The sequence below is a fragment of the Carassius gibelio genome, chromosome B9, assembly GCF_023724105.1.
Source record: "Carassius gibelio isolate Cgi1373 ecotype wild population from Czech Republic chromosome B9, carGib1.2-hapl.c, whole genome shotgun sequence".
Classification (NCBI taxonomy): Eukaryota; Metazoa; Chordata; class Actinopteri; order Cypriniformes; family Cyprinidae; genus Carassius; species Carassius gibelio.
In genome coordinates this window covers 29,395,010-29,413,580 of record NC_068404.1, presented here as the reverse complement: position 1 = coordinate 29,413,580, position 18,571 = coordinate 29,395,010, and the positions used below count along the sequence as shown (strand labels likewise).

At 31.7% G+C, this 18,571-nt stretch overlaps 1 protein-coding gene across 1 annotated transcript; it reads right to left on the bottom strand.

Moving 5' to 3' along the window:
- On the bottom strand, positions 1–18,365 carry glra2 (glycine receptor, alpha 2). Its single transcript, XM_052565113.1, has 9 exons — positions 17,934–18,365; positions 16,839–16,972; positions 12,891–12,958; positions 9,593–9,816; positions 8,167–8,249; positions 6,994–7,131; positions 5,558–5,772; positions 3,194–3,343; positions 1–617 (listed from the first exon to the last, which is right to left on the bottom strand). Exons 1-9 carry the CDS (start codon positions 17,999–18,001, stop codon positions 336–338), a joined length of 1,362 nt encoding a protein of 453 aa, XP_052421073.1. The 5' UTR covers positions 18,002–18,365; the 3' UTR covers positions 1–335.
- Between the last annotated feature and the right edge of the window lie 206 nt (positions 18,366–18,571).

The following is an 18,571-nucleotide window of genomic DNA, read 5'->3' as shown; positions in this document are numbered from 1 at the left end:
TGTGTTTTTTTTTATTATTATTAGAATTTTATTTGAATTATTCAAATATAATTTTTAATTTAATTATAGAACATTTTATTACATTATATTTACCATCTTTTTACTATAGCATTTTAATAATTTGTAGTATTTCCATTGATTTGTGGGTGAGATATAACCTGGACGTCCTCATTAATCCACAACATTGTGTTTGTGCAGTAAAACATGTTCAGCTGTGATTAGAAAGAGGAGAAGAGTGACGACTCCATCCATAAAAACCATCCCAAAGACAGTGGTATAAAACAGCGTCTGGTAGGAAACCGTCTGTAGAAAGCAGGTCAGATGCTGTGTCTGCGTCAGGTTTTGCCAGCGCTCTCGTGTCGGATGATCTTGTAGGTGATCCAGTAGAAGACGTTGAAGATGAGGAAGGCCAGAGGGAAGGCGGCGCGTGACACCGTGTCGATCCTCTTCGCTCGGTCCACAAACTTCTTGCGGTTCATGTCTGTGTCCTTCGGGACGGCCGGCGGCGGATTGGCGTTCGTCTGCGTGTTTTTGACCGTGGTCCCGTCCTTCACGTTCCCACAGGACACGGTGTTATATCCGGAGAAATGCAGACGGCCGTCCTGTAATTCCTCCTCCTGTGCATTCAAAAACACAAACAGGAAAATTACGGAAAAAATAAAGCAGAGTATTGAAAAATATTTGCATTTCCAGACCCTTAGTCTGGAAACACCTAAAAACACCTATTTAGTTTTTATCAGGGACGCACAATATTGGATTTTTGCCGATATCCGATTTGCCGATAATTCAGCCGATAACCGATATTCTGATAACCGATATTTTAAATTTTGGTTTGTTTTCTAAATTCTAACTTATTTGTAAGAATTAAACCAGTAATAAAGCTATTTTATAATGACAGTACATTGAAGATTTGACAATTACTATAAATAAACTATTTAGCAATTGCTGCATTTAAAAAAAACTATAATATTCAGAATTCTTTTTTTTTTTACATTTTGTTTTGATTTAAAATTTGTAAATGGTCTAAAGTAAAATAGTTGCAAAAATTCAGAAAATGTTTTAGATCTTATAATTTGTTTAAAAAACATTACATATTACACATTAATGAATAAATCAGTGTATTTATAAAATTATTTAATTTAAGTGTCATGTTTGTGTTTTTTTTTGTTTTTTTTTGTTTATACTCATGATTTTATGGCCTCAATTACTGCTTTATTTAATCAGAAACACAGTCTAGATATTATTTGTGTATTTTGCTTCATTTTCTTTATTGCATAGCCTTAAGGACCTTTGCATAAATTACAAAATACAGACTTTTTTTTTAATGTGTGCATGAGAAACCATTAAGCTTAGCATATAAGACAATGCACACTGTGCCATCATCCTTTCGAGAGAAAAGGACAACATACAGTCTTAATTTAAGCTTTAGTTTAACCTGATGTACTAAAATAACCAAAACAGAAATAATATAAAAAAAAATAATAATGCATTACAATTTAACCAAAGCATTTAGATTCAGAGCTACTCTAGTTTCAGTCTAAATTTGTATTATATTTAGTCGACTAAAACCAAAACAATTCAGATTCACTAAAATATGACTAAAACTAAATGGCTTTTTTGTCAGAGTTCTATGACTGCAACTAAATCACAATTTGTTTCCAAAATTCCAACAACAGCTTTCTAGCATCAATATTAATGCGACTTAAGCAACTTAAACATCCCACACAACTAATGTAGCTCTGAGTGAGCTCAAGGTGTGATGAAACCATGTCTTAATGTTTAATAGTTTCTCTGCAGGGCAGATGATCTTCAGTCGATTAGCGCTGCGTTTCATCGGCCTGCAGCTCCTCTTCTTCTCTGTCTCAGGTGTCCAGGCTTCTCAAGCTTCAGGGGCAAATGTGTTTGTCTAAAATTAATGGAGCGATAACCCTGCTAGACCTTTCTGTTATTATTGTCTTTCTTTAGTGGCGTAGTTTAAAAGATTGATATTTAAGTTCTAGAGCTTTACAATATGGTTGCATTTAATAACAATATTGCATTTGCATACACGAGCTAACTATACTGTAAAACTGGTTTTGATGAAGATGATCACATTCACTCATTTTATTGTTTTTATAATGTTTTTAATGGTAATTAAATGGCTTTTTTTTTTTTAAAGGTTGATTGTAAAAATCACCATCCACTTTTATTGTCAGTTATGTCTATTCGTTTTAAAGTATATTTATGTATATTTCCCTTTCATTGGGAATTTGTTTTAAAATATGTAAATTTTATATTTTTATTTTATTTACAAATATTTTTATTTATAAATATATTTATTTTATATATATTTTATAAATAATTTAAATAACAATGAAAGTAGATGGTGATTATATATATTGATAAAATTAAACATAATTATTGGGGAAAAAATGTTATCCAATAATTAAAAATCTGTCATGATTTATTTATTAACTTTCTTCTCTGGAACAAAAATAAAGATGTTAAATAAAAGACACAATTAAAAATTTAATTATAATTAACTTTTTTATTTTTATAAATTTATTATATAGATATAAAAAATGTTTTTTTATAGAATAAAAAATATATATTTTACATTTAAATAACACAAAAGTTTATATTTTTTATTTTATGAAAACATTAAATATAAATCCACTTTTTATGTTATTTAAATATATACATTTAGAAATAATTATATTTATTTATTTATTTATATATATATATATATATATATATATATATATATATATATATATATATATATATATATATTTCTAAAATCTAAATATACACACATATATATATATGTATGTGTATATGTACATTTATTTATTTTATTTTTTTTTACATATTTTGATAAATATCTGTTTTTGTCCCAGAGAAGAAATAAAGTTTGGTTCAACATGTGGCTGAGTAAATATGACAGATTTTTAATTACTGGATGATTTACTCCCTTAATGTTATTTTTGTCCCACTGAAGCCTTAAATCTGAGCAATTCCTTCATGTTTATGAGTAATTACGGAGTAAAGCGTCTGAGATGCTGAAGTAAAGCGAGTGGATTATGAAGCCTCTGATTGAGTGATCAGTAATTGACTCTGGTGTTAATTTCTCCTCGAGCTGATGGGCTTCAGACTAAAGATGCTGAACCCTGTCAAGCCCTGATCATAGCTGCATCTGTCAGTGTTTCGTCACCTTCTGGTTTCGTCTCTGTCTTCGTTTGAGCCGCAGAAACTCCTTCTGCTGTCTGGAGACGAAGTTAACTCCGGCGTACTCCAGCAGAGCGGCGAAGACGAACAGCAAACACACCGCCATCCAGACGTCTATCGCCTTCACATAAGAGACCTGCACAGACCACGCCACTGTCAGTAACTCTGTCAAATACTCATCTGTGTTCACTCTCAAATACAGTAGACCACAACTCTCTCTATATATCAATAAATAGGTGGTTAAAGTATATGTATAAACAATGTTCAAGTAAATATTTATTTAGAAAATAAAATAAATAAAAGGTATATAAAATAAATTTTTAACTTAATAAAAATATATTTTTTAGTTATTTAATATATTAAATATAAAGGAAATACCTATTCTTTTTTATTTAGTAAGATTATATTTTTTAAATTATAAATTTTTAGTAAAAATCATATTAAATACTATTTGTAAAATAAAGATTATATGTATAAATAATTTAAAAATTGTTTTCCATTTCATTTTTTATTTAGTAAGATTACATGCCAAATACATGTTTTTAAATCATATTGTATTTTTAGTAAAAATCATTTAATACTATTTGTAAAATAGAAATTATATGTATAAATAATTTAATTGTTTCATTCATATTTATTTATTAATGATTTATTTAATAAATAGAACATAGCAAGTTTTTCCATTTTATTTTTATTTATATATTTTTGACTAAAACTGTTTAAAACATTAACATAGTAAAATTGCTTTTATGATAATATAAAATTATATATATATGTATAACAAAATATTAAAATATATTATTTATCTTTATTTAACTAGAACATTTTTATATATTAAAGCAGCATATTTATCTATTTTATTTGATTTAACTGATTGAATTTTATTTGCTAATAAATAACGTCCTAAAAGCGTGAGTTATGTTTAGTTTTCCTTCACACATGAGATGTATACTGTGACCTGTGTGTTAGCGGCTGATAATGGTTATGTTTCTGCAGTGATTTCAGCTGAATGAGTCGATCTCGCAGAGAGACGAGCTCCTGCAGGATTATGGGATTATTCTCCGTCTGGTAATGAGCGCTTTGATTTCCAAATAATGCTGATGATTAATGAACCTAATGACACATGCGTCGTATGAGGGTGAAACAGGCTAAAGCTATATATCGTCATGTTATAAGGCACTGAAACCTGAGACAAGCAGCGATTAGAGGCGAAGGTGATTTGCATTATGGGTTATGAAACACAAAACCCTGGTAATTGTGTTCTCCGCTTCTGTAGTTTTCATATTCATGTTCCCTTTCATGTGTAACGCTTCATCTGCGTCTCATTCACAACAATGAACTAATTATCCGTCTGAAACTCATTATGAAATATAAATCTCTACAAATAAGCAGATTTATGCTTTAGTGACTTCTTGATACCGTGGTGCTATTATAAGGAAACGGGTTACACAATCAAGAAATTAATGTTTTTATCATTTACAGTATTTTTTTTTCTTTAACTGTTATTTTGTTCTAATTTAGTAAATATGTAAAATAAATCAATTTCATTAGTGTTTACCTGATTTTTGTTATTGTTTTTTTTTTTTTTTTTTTGTGAAAAAATAAGTAAATTAATTAGAAATAATTAATTGTAAAATGAATAAATATTTGTGCTAAATTACTAGAAATGTATAAATGTAAACATTTGTAATAATAAATAAACAGATTTATGCTTTAATAACTTAATGATTTTCTAATCTCTCTTTTGGAAAATAAACAAAATAGTTAAAATTTGAATAAAAATTACAAACTGCAATAAAAATGTAGATTTATTAGAACTATATTTAATAAATTAGAAATAATAAAAAAATTGAGTAAAACATTTATTTTCATAATAAAGAGATTTATGAGTCACTCATTGATTCTGTCATAATATAATGGTTTTCACAGTTAAAACCTGAATTAACATGAACATTTTTCTTTTTCTTTCTTTTTTTTTTTTTTGCAGAGAAGAAATTTTGTTTTGACATATTTACTAAATCAGAAATAATTGTGAATAAAAAAAAAAAAGAAAATGTATGAAATCTGAATATTTTCCCCAGGGCTATTATTTAAATCTGTGTTTGAAACCTGTGAACTACACCCAGTTATACGATTGAATGAAAAATGACAGAATAATGACTAAACTTTAATACAAATGAATAAATATGTTCATTTCAGTCTCGCACACAATGCCGCATCGCCAAACTACATTAATGTCTCAGTGATAGTGAAATGACTGAATGCGTTGTTTGTTGATGACTGGTTGATGGTGTCCTGTTCTCTGCTCTCATACTGAGGTGATGTGGGGGTGTGAGCGGTGACCTCTGACCTTGGGCAGCGAGGCCCGTGAGCCGGAGCTCTGTGTGGTCATGGTGAGGACGGTGGTGATGCCCAGAGCGACCCGCGCTGGAGCTGCGTCCATGTGGATCCAGAAGGAGACCCAGGAGAGGATGACGATCAGGAGGCTGGGGATGTACATCTGGATCAGGTAATAACCCATCTGTCTCTCCAGCAGGAACTTCACCTCGATGCACGTGAACTTCCCTGAACACACACACACACACACACACACACACACACACACAGAGAGATCACTGAAGGGAGCGTGTGAGTTTGTTCTTGAGTGCCATCCCAGATGACGAGAAATACATTTTCACTTACAAATGCACAGGAGAGGAAATATGTGTAAAACATAAATAATACAATAATATCAAAATTCCTTCTTGAAATTAAATAAATGTTAACTGAAAAAAAATCTCATTTTAAATTAGTTTAACTTCATGTAATAAAAAAGCTCAAACTAAAATAAAAAATATTTAAATATAAAAAATTGCTGCTTGAAATAAAATGTTTACTGAAATTAAATTTTTTTTTTATTATTTCAGCATGTTTTTTATGCAAAATTTCTCATTTTCATCAATTTTAAGTTCATGTAATAAAAAACTCAAATCAAAATAAAAAAAATGTAAATAATATAATTTTTTTTACTTGAAATAAAAATGTTATCTGAAATTAAATATCAAAAACATTTTTTTTTTCAGGAGGTTTTTAAGGTAAAATTTCTAATTTTCATCTATTTTAAGTTCATGTAATAAAAAAGCTTGAACTAAAATAAAGAATATTTAAATATAAAAAGTGTTGATTGAAATAAATGTTAACTGAAATATTTTTAATATTTCAGCAGGTTTTGAAGGCAAAATTTCTCATTTTCATTCATTTTAACTTAAGAAATTACAAAAAAATGTAACGTTAGTAAAAAAAAAATATAGACATTTTAAAAACAACAAATAAAAAAATAAAAATACTAAAACTTTAACATGGCAATATAAAAATACAATCAAATTCATAACATTAATTAAATCTCTAATAGTATCTCAGTGAGACTAAAATAACTCTGGTTTAAATAAATACTAAATACTAAAATAACAAAAATAAATGGAAACAAAAAGTATTAAACTATGCATTGTAAAAAGATGTAAATAAAATAATCAGTACGACTAATTAAAATCCATTTTAGAAGTAAAATGTCATGTTTAATTCAGTGTTTCTTTGTAATCAGTTTCTGAAAGATTCAGACTCATGTTTGCACTCTATTCTGTCTCTTTAGGATTAGTCCTAAAATAACTGATCGTATTGTTATTAATGCAGCTCAGATTCAGACAGGAATCATGTGTCTGTGTGTGTTTCTGCTGATTAAGACAAACTAGGAATCATCTTAGAAGCCGTAGTTAGTGATGTGAGAGCAGAACAGTGATTGGTTCAGACCTGTGTTGTAGTGTTTGGTGCAGTATCCCAGCTCCTTCTCGTCTCTGATGATGAACTGAGGTAAGGTCAGACCCTCAGAGACCTGCACTGGACCTTTATCAAGCCACTCGAAGATCAGGTCGTTCATCGTGTAGCCGACTGCAGAATAACAACACACTCTCAGCTTCAGTCTGTTAGTTTAAGGTCAAGTACCTACGCTTACTAACACTGAAAATAACTGGAAAACAAAAAAAAAATAGGCATATTAAAAAACAAACAAAAATCCACAACAAAATTATTAAAACTTTAATTAATATGAAAATGAAAACAATAAATGTAAAGATAGAGACCAATTAAAAATAATAATACCTTTTATAAAACTAAAAAATAACTGAAAATAGCTAAACAAAATCAAAATAAAATAAAAATAGATAAATAGAACCGACAAAAAGTACAACAAAGTGACTAAAACTTTGAAATAAAAAAAGAAAGTTGGAATATAAAAAAAATCTATATATTAATAAATATAATGTAAAAATTTTTTAAATAACTAAATTAGAATTAAAATAAAACTAATCAAAATATTACCAAATATCATAAAACTATAAAATATAGAAATATAATTTTAAATAAAAACTAATTAAAACATTAATAAATATCATAGTTAAAAAAAAATAAAAATGTAAACAGTAGAAAAACTGACTAAATACACATTATGACTACAATTTCAAATAAAATGTAAATAAAAATGGCAAATAAAAGAAAACAAATCAAAATATTTATAAAATTAAAAATAACAAAAACTGAAATAATAAACTACAGTAAATAGACATGTTTAAAAAACAACAACATTTCTGAAACTAACCAAAAATTTAATGAAAACAGGAAAAAATTAAAGTAAAACTGATACAAAATATAAAAAAATATCATAAAAATAGGAATTTCTACTAAAAACTGAAATAAGAAACTGTGAAAACAATATAGGCACAAATAAAACCAACAAAAACTTGATCTAAAATTAAAGTTTAAACATAAAATATGACTATAAAATGGAGTACAAATATGGTGAAATAAAATAATGAACCAAAAATTTTAATGAGAAGTAATAAAAACAATATAGACATTAATAAAACTGACCAAAACAAAGATGAGATGAGTGAAGTGAAGATGAAGCAGTGTGAATGAAGTACGCACAGCTCTCCAGCTGCATGGTGCAGGTCTGAACATCCATCGGGAAGTTCTTCAGATCCATCGGACACGACAGGATCAACGTCAGCCTACAGATGTGACAAACACACGCTGTGTTACACGTGTGTGTGTGTGTGTCTGTGTCTGTGTCTGTGTGTGTGTGTGTGTGTGTGTGTGTGTGTGTGTGCATCACACCGAGTCATGTGACCGCACACTTCTCTATGACTTATGCATGAATTCAGAGCTGATGGAAACTAGGACAGCATCATATCAAAATAAAGGTGAGGTTACACTTCAGTAAGAGCTTCAGAGATCTCGTGCTCGCTCCAGACAGATATCACTGGAGAACATACAGTTGAACTATTGCTTGAGCACCAGTCAGATATTTCTGTTTGGGATTCGGTTCTAGTTCAGTGTTTCTGAGATCTAGACCTGAAGATCTTCAACATGATGCAGACAGTGTCTTTAAGAAAATAAAGCTATGAACAGAGCACAATTTGTGATTTATTTTGTGCTATAACTTTTCATAACTATTATAAAACTTAAGGTAGATTATAAATGAAACAATGCTATATTTTTCAATGTGTTAGTGTTGTTTTTGTATATTGTTATAGTATTTATTCATATTTTGAATTACCTTTTATTTTTTTATTATTTATTTAGCTTTCATTTGTTTAGATTTTTTAGTTTTTCATTCATTATTTAATTTTCATAAATTTTATTTCAGCTTTACTTTGTCATTTCATGTGCTTTTGTAATTTTTTATTCCTTGTTTCTTTTTACTTTTCATTTCGATTTTAGTTTCCATAATTAATTTTAATATCAAATCTGTTTTTAATCATTTCTTTTCCATTTCCATTAAGCTTTTATTTTAATAGCTTCTGTCACTTTTAGTAGTGTTTTATGTTACCTTAATTTATTTTTATTTTGTTTTAAGTAATTTTAGTACTTCAAATTTAAAAAAAAATATATATTTAAAATATTTATAAAAAAAAGTTTAGGTTTCCATCTAATACTTATTTTATTTCAGATTTCATTTTAATTTTTTTAGTCATTTTTTTAACCTCTGTAAAATCTATTCATAATTGTTTTATTGTCAGTTGGTTTAAAAGACAACATTTCTCATTTTGTTTAGGTTTTTAATCTTATATTTAGCTATTTTTATTTCAGTTTTCATTTAAATTTTAGTTTAGTAATTTTTTATAATGCTTTTGACATTTTTTTTAAAATTAGATTTAATCTTTTTTTGTACTTAACGTCTTTTTGTTTCGTTTTAATTTTATGCTTTTATCATTTTTATTCATTTTTTTATATTTCTATTTAGCTCAATCTCTCACGATCTGACACCAGTCTCTCTAGAAGAGCTCTGACTAAACTCTCAATCCGAGACCGCAGGAGTGTGTTAATCATCCTCATCCTCATCCTCATCTACCTGATGCTGTACAGAACCGTGCCGTCCTTGAAGATCCTCAGGAGCTTGTTCTCCGTCGTGACGTCGTGGAAGTTGGCTCCCTTCTCGTTGGCGAAGAACAGGTCCGGTTTCCAGATGGAGTCCAGCATGGACGGGTCCAGATCCAGAGACGAGTCGGGATACTCGCTGTAGGCCAGACGAGGGTCGTTCCACTTCTGACGGAGGAAGATGTTCACCCTGTAGTCCTGAGACACCAGAATCAGTCACAGTGAGCACATTTACACAACCTCCATTGAACTGAAGCACAAAACCAGTCATAATGGAGATGTTTGCATCATCTGAAAGCTGAATCAATAAGCTTTCATTGATGTCTGGTTTGTTAGGACTAATCAGTGTGTTTAATAAAAACTAATTGATTATTAAACTTCAAAAGGAGTTGAATCAAGATCAGAATTGTAATAGTTGGGTGAACTAACTATTTCTGTTCATCAGAACATGGAAAGCAAAGCCACTGAGTGACTTTATAAGCGTTTGTGTGCGCTTTTGTTCAGAGTTGAGCTCAACTATAGAAATCCAACGCCTTGCAAGGTTTTCATGAGAGGAAGCGCTTTGAAAATGCTGTTGAAGGAAAATATTGGCCAGACTTTCTGTTCCATTCATTACAAGCAAATAACAGCATTAACAAAAAGCCTATAGAAATCAAGCTAATTAACTGACGAAGCACAAAGATAAGAAACATCATTTTGTGCATGCATTTTCTTCAAAAAATGTATTAGAAGTATTTTGTTACAGTTAGCAATTTATTATACATACATAATACACAGGGGTGGTTCTAGGGTGAGTGGAGATCCGGGGCTTAGCCCAGAAAAATCCATGTGACTTTTTATTTTAATAAATCAGAAAGATTTACCTTGTTTAAAATATACAAAAACAAATTTAAAACATTTTATTTAAAGTATTGAGGAAAATACATTTGCTTTTTGCAAACAAAAAATAAGAATTGCAAAACAAATGAAATATCTATTATCATATCTATTAATTTATTTGCAGCGCTGCTTTTATTTTGCGTGTCAGTCTAGTTTGAGCTTGTGATAGCATTTTTCCTTTGCGCTTCACTTTTCGCACGTCTCTCTTTGTGGCACTGTTTTGACGTGGGGGCGGAGTCAGTGGACGGGGGCGTGTACAACATGCCTCCATGGAAGTGACGTCATCGGCCCAAGACGTAGCTCACTGATCCAGATCCTGTCATGATGAGCAGAGACTTTGGAGTGGATCGTTTATTTCTATTCCGTAGCATTAAAACATTCATGTTTTCGTTTTATTTACTTTATTAACAAATGTATGTGTATTAGCAGCGTTTGCTCAAGTTAAAGAAGTTGATAACATGAACATCTGCTGTTTATTTCTCTCGATGTGCACACTTTTATAGCATTATGTGTATTGGGATCGCAAATCATTTGAGTCAGTTCGGGAGTTCGTAGCGGGTTCGCGAATCATTTGAGTCAATTTGGGAGTTCGTAGCAGGATCGCGAATCATTTGAGTCAGTTCGGGAGTTCGTAGCGGGATCGCGAATCATTTGAGTCAATTTGGGGATCGCGAATCATTTAAATCAGTTTGGGGATCACAAATCATTTGAGCCAGTTCGGGAGTTCGTAGCAGGATCGCGAATCATTTGAGTCAGTTCGGGAGTTCGTAGCGGGATCGTGAATCATTTGAGTCAATTTGGGGATCGCGAATCATTTAAATCAGTTTGGGGATCACAAATCATTTGAAGCAGTTCGGGAGTTCGGAGCGGGATCGCGAATCATTTGAGTCAATTTGGGGATCGCGAATCATTTGAATCAGTTCAGGAGTTCGTAGCGGGATCGCGAATCATTTGAGTCAATTTGGGGATCGCGAATCATTTGAATCAGTTCGGGAGTTCGTAGCGGGATCGCGAATCATTTGAGTCAATTTGGGGATCGCGAATCATTTGAATCAGTTCGGGAGTTCGTAGCGGGATCGCGAATCATTTGAGTCAATTTGGGGATCGCGAATCATTTGAATCAGTTCAGGAGTTCGGAGCAGGTTTGCGAATCATTTGAGTCAATTTGGGGATCGCGAATCATTTGAATCAGTTCGGGAGTTCGTAGCGGGATCGCGAATCATTTGAGTCAATTTGGGGATCGCGAATCATTTGAATCAGTTCGGGAGTTCGTAGCGGGATCGCGAATCATTTGAGTCAATTTGGGGATCGCGAATCATTTAAATCAGTTTGGGGATCACAAATCATTTGAAGCAGTTCGGGAGTTCGGAGCGGGATCGCGAATCATTTGAGTCAATTTGGGGATCGCGAATCATTTGAATCAGTTCAGGAGTTCGTAGCGGGATCGCGAATCATTTGAGTCAATTTGGGGATCGCGAATCATTTGAGTCAGTTCGGGAGTTCAAAGCAGGTTCTCTTTATATATATATATATATATATATATATATATATATATATATAATATTTTATATATATATATATATATATATATATATAATATTTTATATATATATATATATAATATTTTATATATATATAATATTTTATATATATATATATATATATATAATGCAATTTATACAATAAAAATAAAAACTAAGTATTAAATATTATATATTATTTAATATTTTGTACATCTTTCTTTATATAAATCTAAATATATTCTAGTTTTTAGGATAGTTTACACACAAAAAAAGGAAATAATCTAAAGGTGCATAACATTTATTTTTGTATTTTAGAAATCATTATTTTAAAAACTAATAAAATATATAAAATCATAAATGAGTGTTTTTTTTCCTTCACATCATTTTAATGCTATTTTGTCCAGAATCATTAAAGCTCTTGTCGTATTCAGTATTCTCTGTACGGTTCATTAGTGTCCTTGTGTGACTGGCTGCTCAGAAACATGTAAACAACATGAGCGTTTGATCAAAGCAGCGGCTCTGGTGTTGCTCTTTAATATCCGCTGGAGATGAGTTCGGATCTCAGGAATATTCCTTGGGAAAGAAGAATGAGAGCTGACTCTAGATCTGGGAATTGTTTACGCCTGAAGCGTCTGGAAATCTCCAAACATGACTCGAATCAATCAAACACTCTCCATCTGAATTATTAAAACAGAAGCGCTTTGAGAAACACTGAGGGAATGTTTCAGTGCAACATCAATGCGCTGTTATGTGATTATGTGCAGTTAGAGATTATGTGCAACAGCAACACACAGTAAGAATAGTAAATGGATAATAATTCCTGTCAATGTGTCCCTTTAGTAAAGTAAAGAGGTGATGACAAACACTGACCATAGTGGTTTCTGTCACGGAGCCGAAGCTGTTGATGAAGATATTGCAGGTGACGTTCACAGGAGGACCTGCAGACAACAGAGAACAACAACAACATGATCATGTTAAAATCACCTTTCAGAGTCAGATGACATGCAGTATCCGATTTAGTCTCTTCTGCTCAGCAAAGCTGCATTCATTTGATTTAAAAATATAGTAAAAAATTTTGAAATATTATTATAATCTAAATCAGCTGTTTTCTGTGTGAATCCGTGTTAAAGTGTAATTTATTTCTGTGATGCTCCACTGTATTTTCAGCATCATTCCTCCAGTCTTCAGTGTCGCATGATCTTCAGAAATCATGAAAATATGATGATTTACTGCTCAGTGAGTATTTCTGATTATTATCAATGTTGAACACAGTCATGCTGCACAATATTTTTGTAGAAACTGTGATACATTTTATTTTTCAGGATTCACAGATGAACAGAAAATTTAAAAGAACAGCATTTATTTAAAATAGAAATATTTTATAATATTAGAAATATCTTTACTGCGGTGCTATTTTACAATTATTTATATATACTATATATGTATATATATTATCAAAAAGATAATAGCTTATATAAATAAAAACTATTTCAAAATATGATTAAAATATATATATATATATATATATATATATATATATATATATTTTTATCATATTTTGAATTAGTTTTTATTTATATAAGCTATTATCTTTTTAGGATTTATGTTCTTTTGTCATTTTATTTATTTTTAATTTTTTCTTATATATTTCAGTTTTAGATCTAGTTTCATTTATTTCCAGTTTATCCTTTAAGTGCCTTAATTTCATTTAAATGCCTAGGTAACATTTAATTTAATATTTTTTATCTACATTATTTCAATTAGCAGAAATGTTTTAATAATTTATTTTTTTACTTAAAAATAGTAACCCCTGCTTTACTGACACTTTTGATCAATTTAATGCATCCTTGCATAATCATGTAACTGAAATAATGTACATCAACTGCCTTTTGAGTAACTTATATTTCTTATATTAATGAATAGGAATGAATTATATATTATTTAACTTAACATTTTATTTTAGCTTTTTTTCAATTACCAAAAAAAAAAGGTTAAAATTTTAGTTAACAATTAAAAACTGCTTTACTGACACTTGATCAATTGAATGCATCCTCATACAGTATTGTAACTCAATGTATATTAATTGTCTTTTAACAATATTTGATTGCATATATTAACAGTTATAATCTACACTCCAGTTTCTTGATTTCTGTTTAATCCTTCATTAGTAATTCACTTCAGCTAAATGAATCAGTGTAAATATTTTAACATGTATGTGTTTGCTCTGAAATGCTTCATGCAGATTGAAAACATTTAACACGAGAAGTAAAGCATTGTAACGTATTGTGAATCTGTGCCCCACAGCGTGGTTTTTGGAGCAGATTGTAGCCTGTCATGCATGTTAAGAATCAAGAAAGGAGTTTATTAAGGTTCTCTAGGTGCAGATTTCTAAAAATAATCCATTAGATGCGCCTCGGAGGGATTCTGAACCTCGTGAATGTTTTCTAACAAGATTGTGTTTTAATCACTCCTGGGCACAAACACACATCCACGCCAAACCGAGCTGAATCAAAGCTGGCGCTCGTCTGCTGCTGAGCCGAGGAGAAACAGACAGACGCTTTCAGCTTTAAGAGCGGCCTTCAGAAACAAATCAAGAACGAGACTGTTCAATAATAGAGCAGATGAACGAGGACGCTGTTCATTACTCCATCCGCCTTTCACTTCCAACACACACTACAGTTCTCTTATAGAAACCTCCTCAATACTGCACGAGGAACTAATATAGTGAGTATATAGTATACCTGTGTTATTTAGTATCAAGATACTCTTTTAGATATTTAAAAGTAATATATAATGCAACTTTTAGTTTTTTACTTGCACTTCAAAATGAAATAAAAAATGTTATTATTGAGTATTTTTTTTTTTTTTTTTTGATTAAATTGTGTTTTGTCAATTATTGTCTCAGGCATATTTCACCTCAAAATCAACAAAGAAGTAATGAATAATATTCTGCATAAAGAAAATTAAGTCTATGTTAAGATTTTTTTTATTCAGTTAATTTTACCAATTATGCATATCCAACAATTACTCTTACTAAATTAACTTACTGCTGTAATTAAAACAAAAACTAACAATTAACTATATTTTACTTTTTTTACGCATTGTAAAATTAATGTAATCAATTATGCACATTACATTCTAAATTATTACTGCTGTAATTGAGAAAAAACAACAACAGAGAAACAATATTGTGCAAAAAGAAAATGTAGAATATATTAAGATTCTGATGGTTTCATTAAAGATTGACAAGAAATTACATTATTAACATGAACGAACAATAATACTTCTACAACCTTTATTAATCTAAGCTAACTTTAGTTATCTCACTGTGAAATATCACTAATAATGAACAATAGTATTCAACTATTAAAAAGATTAATAATAGCTAATAACTAACTAATAATAACTAATGCATTAACTAATTTAAACAAACGAGTTACTGAATTATTTTTTTAAGAGGATTTATATGTTTAGATCATTTCTGCATGAATAATCTATTGGGTTTTGTTATATTGGGGTGAGATATGTGAGTGTGAAGCTGAAGGTTGGCTGAACATGTTTCACTGAGCCGTGTTCCCCAGAGCACCAGAAGATAACTGACTGAATATGTTTGTGTTCCAGGTCATTAAACAGACGCTCGTCCAGAGGAACGGCCAGCTCTCGCCGGACAGACAAAGTCAGGTCAAGGGCAAACGCTTACAGGACAACAGGTCTGAAAGCAACATCTTAATGTTATTAACTTATTATGCTTTTGATTCATGCTGTTGTGTGTTAAAATGCATTAAATGCACCACCCAGGACTGTGTTTCCCAAAAGCATCATAAGCCTGAGTTGGTTTCAGTGGGTTTACAATGTACTTCTGCTTCCGATGCTTTAGTGAAACGCAGCCCAGACCTCTATGTCATCCTACATTGATGCAGCTGATATTAGAATGCAGTTATATGAACCTAAAATTCAACATGTGAGTGCAAAAAAATCACACTATATGGGTTTTTGTCAGCAGAACTGTTGAGTGTGAATCCACATTTTTTAATGAATCAAGTTAGTCAGTGATTCAGTGATTGATTCATAAGGACAGTCACTTCATTTCTGAATGAATCAACTGTTTGAATGATTCAAGCACGACAATGATTCAGTGTCTCCTTCATAAGGACAGTCGCTTGAGTCGTTTCTGAATGAATCAGCTGTTTGAATGATTCAAGCGCGACAATGATTCAGTGTCTCCTTCATAAGGACAGTCGCTTGAGTCGTTTCTGAATGAATCAGCTGTTTGAATGATTCAAGCGCGACAATGATTCAGTGACTCCTTCATAAGGATAGTCACTTCATTTCTGAATGAATCAGCTGTTTTAATGAATCAAGTGAGACAATGATTCAGTGTCCGTTTCATATTTTCATAATTAAGTAATCATTTTTTAACCAATTAATGTCCATTTGAAGCCCATTAACCTCGTAGCATTATTTATTCAATTCTAATTGCACTGTAAATGCACCTAAATGCCACTTCAGATGCAGTTTCTGAAAACAAAGACATGTCCACCTTGGTTTATCTGTAATAAAATATACACTGTAATATACACTGTTTTATGTGTAATCACACAAATTGATGTGTGATTAATTTGTAATTGATTCAACGAATTAATCGGTGCATCATGTTATTATTATCATTATTATATGTTATTACACTTGCAGCATTGTTTGTAAAAATAACTCTGAATCTGAATCAGTATGATAAAGCTGCATCAGAATGTTTGAATGCTGGTAATCACATGCATGAGAACAGCAGTGAAGTGAAGTTTATTTTCAGTGGTGTCATGCCTTTAAAGTTGGGTCTTATCCGTGCGTCGTAACCTGACGTTCTGCCCATCAGTTTGTCCAGGAAATCAGAGGGAGACATTGCAGATGAAGATTCACGTCCCGTTAATCTCTCGTACTCTTTTCCTGCCGTTATCCTGAGACACAAAGAAACATCACAAACCATTCTCTTATTCTGGAAACTTACTATTAACGTTCTTTATGGTTATAATTTTTATATGTTAATGTTAATGTTAACACAACTGTTTTTGGCAATGTTATAATATAAGAAAACCACTTAGCAAATTAACATCATCAATAGAATTAAGTAGAATAAAATTTATTTATTTTATATCAATGCACTTGAGGCTCTTTGTCCTAGAGAATGAATTGAGGTAATAGAGCGGGTCTAGTTGTCACACTTTTACTCCACTGCAGTACAGTGCAGCTTGTTTTTTTATTTTTGAATGTCAATTTCAATATAGACACACATATATATAGACACAATATAAACTACAATCAAGTTATTTAACACGCTACCTTTGTTCAGAAAATGAGATACGGATCGTTTAACATTATTTGACCCTCATAGCGGGGCATGTTGTCACACTATTGACACAAATAAAATAAACAGCAAAAATGTCATATCATAATCAATCTAATATGTGACAGTTTCAGTTCATTACGTTTACGATCACCCATCTTTGTAGTGGTTTTTGTCTTCATGTAAGTCAGTGTGGTTTCATCTGTTACGCAAATATGACTCTAGATGATACAGAATTCACACAAATATTCTAATTAAAATGTGTTTTGAAGTAGATATTTGAAATCAAAAGAGCAATGCTATTTGTGTACTAAAAACCTCAGTGACTGAGACATTGAGCTTCCTCTACTCATATAATCACACAAATCGAATGGAATCTTCATTGTTCCGCACGAATTCGAATTTGAATTGACGTTCTGTTTTTAATCCGAGCATTCTTTTATTGTCATGGCAACGCGCGCTAGGATCGCTCTTCGCGCTTCTGCGCTTTATAAACGTCCTTGTGTTACTAATGTCGGGCTGTTTAGAAGCCCTAAACAGTTGATGCTTAACAGCTGAAGAAGTGAAGCACGTACCTGAAGTTGTGCATTTCTATCAAGCACGCGAGTAAAGTTGTGAGGAGTTTTACAGAAGGGCGAGTCATTCCTCTGGCTTCGCTCGCGCTCCCTCATGGGCTCAGAACGAACGCCAGTCGCGTTTTCTTCCGAGCTAAAACACAGCCGGAGGATTCCGCAGGTGAAGTCCCTTCAGCCCACAATCTCATGGTTCATCTGTGTGAAGGAAACGACACCGACACGCCGCGGATCCGCTAGTGCGCGTCCCCAAAGCGTCCAAAACCATTGTGCGCTCGAACCAGACGCAGCGGGAACGGAACGAGCGATCAGAGATGAGGGATGCAGTGCTGTCTGCCGCTGAATGATGTTTCTTCAGCGCTGGAGAAGCTCTTCTGATGACTGACGCTGATGGAGCGCCGGGTTCAGCACTTGGACAGCTCCAAGCCTCTCTGTGCGCATGCGCAACACTTCGGAAGCGACGGATCGAGAACGGATTCTTAACCTAACATTTACTTACCTAAAACGATGATTGGGGAGTTTTTTTAAGAAGTAACCACCGAATTTAAGTCTCGGTTCAGTTAAGGCTTGTACTCTCCGCCCCCAAATTAACTCAAAACAATATGTTTGTTTTAAAAGTTTACTCATATTCTCTCATGTAT